The sequence below is a fragment of the Ciconia boyciana genome, chromosome 1, assembly GCF_034638445.1.
Source record: "Ciconia boyciana chromosome 1, ASM3463844v1, whole genome shotgun sequence".
Lineage (NCBI taxonomy): Eukaryota > Metazoa > Chordata > Aves > Ciconiiformes > Ciconiidae > Ciconia > Ciconia boyciana.
The window spans coordinates 176,049,643-176,057,868 of record NC_132934.1 but is presented as its reverse complement, the minus strand read 5'-3'; the positions used below and the strand labels follow the sequence as shown (position 1 = coordinate 176,057,868).

The following is an 8,226-nucleotide window of genomic DNA, read 5'->3' as shown; positions in this document are numbered from 1 at the left end:
AGATTTGTTCTTAAATAACAATCTCTACCTTAAAAAAAAATACCACCCTTTTTTTCCCCCTCATAGTAACACTTACAGATATGCTAAGCCAGAAGTATTTCTTTCTCCAAATACCTGTTTAAATGTTTAAATACTTGCTGTTTGTTAAAAAATGTGTTATGATACCGAAGTTTCTAAACACGCTTTATCAAGTGAAGGAGATTTGAGACAAAACCAACTGGATTACTCCTGCATTTTTGTAGTTAGGGGAATAATATGTTTTGTTCCATCAATGTGTCCACTTTACATTATTCAGCACAAAGCTTTGTGAAATAAGAATCATGGGAATATCACAATATAAAAGAAAAAGGTACAAATAACAGCTTCATAAACTGAGAAATGTACATAAATAAATCATGTAGATGGGGGCAGTTTGCTTAGCTGGCAAGAAAAAAAAATATGGAAAATCTGCTTGTTAAACAATAACCACAGAGTGTGCTTTTATGATGTTTTTCACCACAGTAATTCATATTAGAGATAGAAGCAGTTGCATGTTAAATAAAATCATTCAGCATTGTTCTCCTCACATTACAAAGAGCTGACTTATGTTGTTTTTAGATGCCTCCCATTAGAAAGTAAATATTCCTCTGATGTTATACATTTCAGAAAATTTAATAAAGATGAACTGTAAATAAAGTCACAGGGAGATTTCAGACAGTTTTATTAGCAGATTGTTGAAAAGAAAAGAAAATTAAATACAATAACAGTAAACGTGGTTCTCACATTGAAACCAGGCTCAAATAACTAGGCTACCATAGAAAAATTTCCAATTCTTGCATTATGATGTAAAAACAGATTTTTGTACAGATTTTGTACAACAAAATTCGTAATAACCTTTTTTCATTTTTAGAAAACTTTAAATATATAGATAAAAATAGACAATTTTCATAGGTCCTACATGAAGATGAGTATGTTCTGTTCCAAGGGCTTGCATAGAGCGCAAATGTGGTTATAATATAGAACAACTAGACATTAATATCTTTAAGATTACAAAAGCATATAAACAATAACATGAGCACAACTTTTCTTCATAATCTATGCCCAAAAAAAAATCCAAATCAAAAACCAAAAACAAAATACCAACCCAAAACCTGTAAAACTAAAGAGGGGCAAAAAATTCAACTTACAGTAACATCTCATGGTCTGTAATATTTACACTGTTTTTAGCAAGATTCTTTCTAAACATCCAGCTTATAAATTGGTTCCCCCTTAATCCTTAACATTTCCATTTATGTACCAAGCCAAACACTGAGGCATTCCCAAAGGTCTTGAAAGTATATACTGTAAAACTACTAAACCTACTTACAGGTGACTCTATGCAAGGAGCAGAGCAATGGTAGATGCTACTACATATTTCAGTTGTAGGCTTTTAATTCTCTTTCAGGTATGAATGATTCAAAAGCTTGCCACAAGTCCAGCTAACTTTACAGCTGTTAACCCTTTAAAGACTGCATATGAAAAAACTGGAGTACAGAATCCCATACGTGTTCAAGCAACTATGAAAATTATGAAAGAATCGTGGTTAGAAAATAATGTCACTACAAAGTATCAGGTAACAATATTTAATGAAAAATATTGCTCAATATTTCTTTAAAAAAAATTACCGTGATGTGAACTTGTATATACATCTTTCTATTGTTAAAAAAAGGATTGTGGTGGAGTAAATATGAACTGCACAAAATAAATGTGTACCAGTATTGCAAGGAAGACCTACAAACTATAGAAGCTCAGTGCTAGAGTTTACAAAACATTAGATTTTTTTTTTTTTGACAAAATAATATTAATATCCAATCAGAACTATTTTTAAAGAAATATTTGCTTTAAGTTAGGCATCTTAGACATTTAAGGTTTTGATATGTTTCCATGTAATAAATAATATTTTATAGGCATAAAACATTAGATGAAGAAAGCATAATCACAAAACTTACAGTAACAGCACTGATTCACAAAATCAGTCTTTAAAGGGGTAACCCAAAAGTACGCAAAGCAAAGAACATAACTTTTAGTAATGTAATAAGCACTGTGTTGCAGCTTACTTCCAGTTATCAGCACAAAGGTGAAAACACATATTGTAGCTTTCATAAAGACAGTGAAAGTAACACATAACCACCCATCCCTAAGACAAGGTGGGAGGGACAATAGACTTCAACTGTATCACTCAGTTCTACATGGAATTGGACTGATACATCAAGTGTTTGTTAGGTTTTCTTTTTTTAGCAACATTGACGTAATATGACATTAACATATAAAAATATTTCTGGCATTTTGACTTGCTGCTCAGCCACAGTCCACTCTTAAAAGTGCACTAATCAGGGCACTAACCAGGGCTCAATATACAAATAAAAGTGGCTGATACAGAATTCTGACTTGTTACCAGATGCTTAAGATCTCATTCAGTAATACTGTGACTCCAGGACAAATATTTACATGCCTGCATGCGTTAAAACTAGAAAGGTGTCTTTCTGACCAACAGGGTGACAAAACAATATTATCTAAAATTTTCATTTCCTAAACTCTAGATTTCTACTGCATACATAATACCTTCCTTGTGTGATTTGTGTTATATACTGTACATGTGACCAACAGTTTGATAAGAAGCAAAGTCTTTTATTTCATAAACCCCTGCCAGTTTACAATGAGAAATTATTACTCTTTTTATTGTATTTTTTTATTTTAGGAAAAGAGACTTTGTGAACAGTAAAACAGTTTGTTTACATTCAGCATTTCTTTTCACTTACACAAAATTCCATTTCACTTAATGTAGTCTAACATACATGTGTTGGTCTCTTGGAAAGCATGTGGAAAAAATGTCTTTAGAAGAAAACCCACAATCATCGTTTGAAAACTGAATGTATCAATTTTTTTTTCTTTTACCTTTTTTTTTTCCTTTTTTTTTAATAAGAATCCTCTTATGCCCTCTACAAGTTCATTTCTGAGCTGTCTTGCTGGTTTCGGTATGATATAACAGTCTGTAAGTGTACTTGGACACCGCTGGAAGGATCATTTGATGTGCTCAAATATTGAATCATCAGAGGAGGACAGAGTCTGCATTCCTTGAAAAAGGGAATACTCAGCCTTGTTCTGACCTGCCTGCAATTTTGGATACAATAGTCCGGCGCAGAGACGCAGATTTTCACCGTAAGAAGAGTGCTACTGTACATTTACAAACATTCTCTAGGTCTCCAGGTCGAGCCACAGGAGATAACCAAAGGAGGACACTCTTGCAGAATTCTTTACATTTTTGAAGAACATTGATAAATGAAGTTGAGGAAGTTGCCTTGAAAACGCTTTGTTTCCACAGAACTCCTTATGAGCCAATGTCTTACTGCAAAGTTCTTTACCGTAGCACAGGTATCTTCAGCAGGAAAAATTCAATACATGACAGTAGTTTTCAAATAAAGTCTTCCATCTAAAATACAAAAAAAAATATTGCTTTATATATTTATATCTGCAATGAATCAAAAAGAGGAAAAAACCCACAAGATTTAAAACCTCAGCAGAAGTAATCCTCCCATAAATCTGTAAAATGCCACCTATGGTATTTTATGTTTAAAATAAAAAAATAATAAAACCTGAATATCAACATTGCAATTTCATCTGACAGTGGTCAAACTAACTCCGTTAAAAATTACACGCACTTGCAAGTTGTGAATACTGTAACACCTTCTAAAGCTTTAATATATGCTGCACTCATATCAGTGCTAGGGCACTAGGAATGTAGGTGGAGCCTCTGTGCATGTGTTTTTACTGATATGCAAACTTAACTGAATAGTGCTGAACAGCAATTATTTCCTTCATGGTTGCAGAGCAAAAATCTTCTTGCATGCAATCGTTAGTACTCCCATCACTAAAGGCATAGCTCATACTTTCTGATTTAGCTATGTTGTTAAATATACCATGTAATGTAACCATTGTGCACATTTGTAGCTATTTATATAGAACCCAGTATAGGATATTTAATCGGTATCAGTGAAGTATAGCCTCCTTCCCCCATAAATGAGATTAACTGAACAATTACTATGTTAAAGATGTAAGCACGTCTCTCTCAACATTTTTTCCACCCAAGTGAGGAGCATATATTTAAGTGAGATATGTGTGATGGAGAGGGAACACGAGAAACAATAAGCTCACCTAGCCAGTAACTGTTGATCTAGAAAAACTTGAAGATAACATTCTGTCATAACATATTTTCACCTAATTTACAAATATAAAGCAATTTTTTCTTCACTGGGGACGCAAACCTCTTATATGCATCTATTCTCATAGCAATACTAAGATGTTTATTTTTTTTTAAACAGGAAACAGACAGAAAAACTTCTTAGTTTTCTGTCCTGTAGGATAGAAAGCGTTGCTCCCTTGTGGATAAAGCACATTATGAAGCATATTAATCCTCCACAGTACATAATTATGAAAGACTACTTATATTTTAGAATATAATGCATCTGAAAGTACAAGCTGTATCTCAAGTCTTGAAGTCTGCATGAAACCGTTCTTTTGGTGCAAGTGAAATCAGCAAACTTTTGTAAGATTTCAGAGTTTTTTGTTTCTGTTTTGGTTGTCTTAGTCTAACCTTTTTATTCCAAATCAGTTTTTAAAATTCTTATTAGATATACAGGAAAACAATTGTGTGAGATAAACCTATATAAATGAATGCTGAAATTTTTGAAATGCTTGGCTATCATTGAAACGCACAGCATCACTTCCACAAGCTTACTGTAACTGTTGAGAGAAAGAAAAGTGTAACTTGAAAGCAGACAAATGTGCATCATATACAGCTGTAAAAATTCATCTCTTCTGCACACCCCTTTCCAATTTTTATTGTCCAGTTTCTATCAGAACTGTTGGGGAAAAAAGGAGACGGTAGAATCGCTCACTCTGTTGCAGTGATTCTTATCTAGTGTCCTCTGGTTTTCCTTTTCCACCACTAGTTTTCTTTTGCAAGCTCCTGGGGTGTACCCCCTTTTGCTACTTTCTCCCCTGTCTTTACATTTTCCTGCCCCTTTTCCCTACTTTTTTACGTTCCTAGCTTTTTTTTGGCAGAGTAGATGATAACTTTCCCACCACTTAGAGTGCTTCCACTCAGCACCATTTCCACATTCTCTTTGCTCTTTAGGGTCTTTGTGCACTGAAGAGAGATAAAAAGAAATTGAGTAAGGCCTTAACTTAAAGACTTTTTATTCTTCTTTGATGCATGAAGAGAAACCAAAATACTTATGGGAATTCAGGAGATAAAGGAGGAACCTCTGAAACGGAGCTTGGTAAAACTGAAGGCCTGGTAAACCATCTCAAAAGAAAACCTGCATCAAGTACAGGATAGTTAGAGCTACTACTGGCTATAGTTGCATATAATTCTCCCAAACATATTGAATAAACACAATAGACATTTACAGCACTAAAGCTGTCCAGATACCTCTGTAAGAGAATTACTCTGCATATATACCAGCACTTTGGCTATCCTGAATGCACACTTGCTAATGAGTGCTTTGCATAATTCCCACACCTAAACATTAAGATAACCTACAGTCAGTAACTTGTATTTTATTTTCTATATTAGGTCTCCATATACTTTTTAAAATAAAATATTTATTAAAACATATTCTCAATTAAAAATACAGCTGTAGGAAGCTGAATCCTTGTAGCAGCCAACAAAAGATGAACAATCTGCAGAGAACAGCAGTACATTTTCAGAAGTCAGCTCTATTTTACACTGCTTAAGGACCCAATCTGACAGTGAACTCAATAGGAGGTTTTTCACTTTTAATGCAAGACACTATCAGATCCTGTATTCTGTATCCACAGACAATGAACAATAATAGAGATGGGCAGCTTTACAGAGCATTTTCCTTACAAAGTAAGAGGATATTTGTTTATATAACTTAAAAACATTTATGATGGATATATAAAATAAGCATAAATCTTCCTGTTCCTCAAATAACTATATGATGGACCATTAAAAGTGCAATTAAATCATCTGTATTGATAATGGACTTAAAATGCTATGTAGGAACTCAGCAGCTGATCTAATATCATTGCTAGGCTTATTATAAAACAGATATATTCTCTATTAATGCGTTTGACTAATTCCCCTAACATATGGGAAAACGCAGCAAGCACTAGACACATCAACTTTAAAATAAATCCTGCCATGTTATGATATAGATAAAGCAATTCCATGATTAAGTAATACTTAGTAAGAGTTCAAAAGTTGCTACAAATTGTAAAATACTTCCTTTATTTTCTCAAGATTAGTCATGAAAGAATGAGGTGGAAAATGAGTATCCTTTTCTTTAGAACCTACAGTGCCAACACAGAAAAAATTCACAATATCTGTAGAACTGCCCACCACTCTCTCAAATCATGAGTTTGGGAGAAGATGGAGAAATCATTTCTTTAGGTTTTATACTTTTCTTCCAGCATGCTCCTGTGTGTAGCTGAGAATTTCATGTAGCCACTCATGAAGAATGTACATCAGGCAAATAGCACTGCACTTCAGAAATATGAAGACTTCAAACTGTGCTAGGAAGAACAGAGGTAACTCACAGCTCTGCAGAGGAATGATAACCTTGCATCACGATGTGGTGAGCAACTACAGTACCTATATCTGATTGCTGTCCCTTTTCCTTTTCAGACTCCTATTCCCTTCTTCCTAACCATTTCTCTCTCAGTTCTCGTTGTTCAGAGGTTCTTCTGAAATGACTGGAACTTCTCAGTGTTGTTGCCAAAGCCACCTGAATCACTTTGTGTCTAGGTGTAGCCAGTGTTCCTATCTGAATACCAATGGAGCATTACCACTGATAGGCCTTCATGATTTCAAGGTTAAAATCACAAGCAAAACCTACAAATCACGAGGGTGACCAGTGACCAGCAAATCAAGCAAGCTCATCCTTCATAACTCAATGTGAAAATGCCGCTACTCCTAAATCCCAAATCATGAGCATGCCTCTGCCTCCTGCCTCCTGATCAGCTTTTATTTAACAGTTATATATGTGTGTTGCATTACTTACTGTTGTCAACAAATGCAGAATTTGTCTATCTGCATAAAAACAATTTTATGTAAAACAAATATGGAATATACTATTCACACAAACATGGATATAAGCACATAAACTTATACTACACAAACACACATGCACAGTGTTCTCTAAAAATGTTTACAACGTTGGAGTGTATTTTTAGCCTACTGGAAATTGTTGATCTCTGGTAAAGTTTCGCAAATTTACATACTGTTATATACAACATAGATACATAAAACTTCCTTTCACTCTTAGGAAGTCAAGCAAAAACACGAACTGGGAAAATACTGCTAAATTTCTAAATAGAACTGTGCATGATTAGCAGATTGTCATCTGTTTTAATTGCTCTTTTGCAAATAGCAGTGTTCAGCAAGATCATACAAGCTCACGCTAGTAACTCCAACTGAAAATGCCACTACTCCTAAATCTCATTTGTTTTTGTCTGTGGACTGATATGACAGAAATTCTAGCCAGAGTGAGGGAGTATTTTTTTTAGATCAACCCTTTTTAATTAAGACTCATTTTAAGGTTTTTGAATGAACATGCCCAAATAGTTAAAAGGTCGTAAATGTTACAAAAAACAAACAAATGGAACTGACATAAAAGTTTGAAATGCTGAAACAAATCATATGCCTTGAAATGCGTTCCCACAGAGATGTCAGCTGGGGAATGATTCATACTAGTGTTCCATGGGCAGCTTGTAGTATCTCTATGGGCCCAACATTTTCTGAGATAAAAACATAAACCCACTCAAATAGTATTCCTATTAATATGCATCCTTGTAAAGTGATAAAAATCTACAATGAAATGTTAAGTTTGGTCTTAGGTTGCAAACTAAATAAATCACCTATTAGATGGTAATGAGTGTATTTCTGCCACTCAATGCAAGTCACACTGGGGTTGTTTGCCATCCAAACATATCATATTTTAGTTTGTATTCTGAGAGCTGCTTTAAAAATAAACATAACAACAACAGTGATCATCATGACTATCATAAGAGCATACTGCAAGTGTTCGGTTTATGAAAATCTGCAAATCAACATCAAAGGTGTGGTGTCACACCTGAATTCAGTCAATTGCTATCATAGAAAAGCCTACTGAGGAAAACTCTCCTCAGTAATAGGATGAAGTGTTTCCTATATAGTTAGGAGCTTTGGGGAAAAAAACAACCAAC

The 8,226-nt window shown here is 34.3% G+C and overlaps 1 protein-coding gene across 5 annotated transcripts in view; it reads right to left on the bottom strand.

The window, feature by feature from the left end:
* Nucleotides 1–779: 779 nt before the first annotated feature.
* DACH1 (dachshund family transcription factor 1) overlaps nucleotides 780–8,226 on the bottom strand; it is a 367,345-nt gene continuing 359,898 nt past the window's right edge. For all 5 annotated transcript variants that reach the window (XM_072850103.1, XM_072850101.1, XM_072850099.1 and 2 more), the window contains one exon: nucleotides 780–3,448. In XM_072850103.1, coding sequence (XP_072706204.1) covers nucleotides 3,411–3,448 — 38 coding nt within the window. In that variant the 3' untranslated portion in view covers nucleotides 780–3,410. The remainder of the gene's footprint in view (nucleotides 3,449–8,226) is intronic.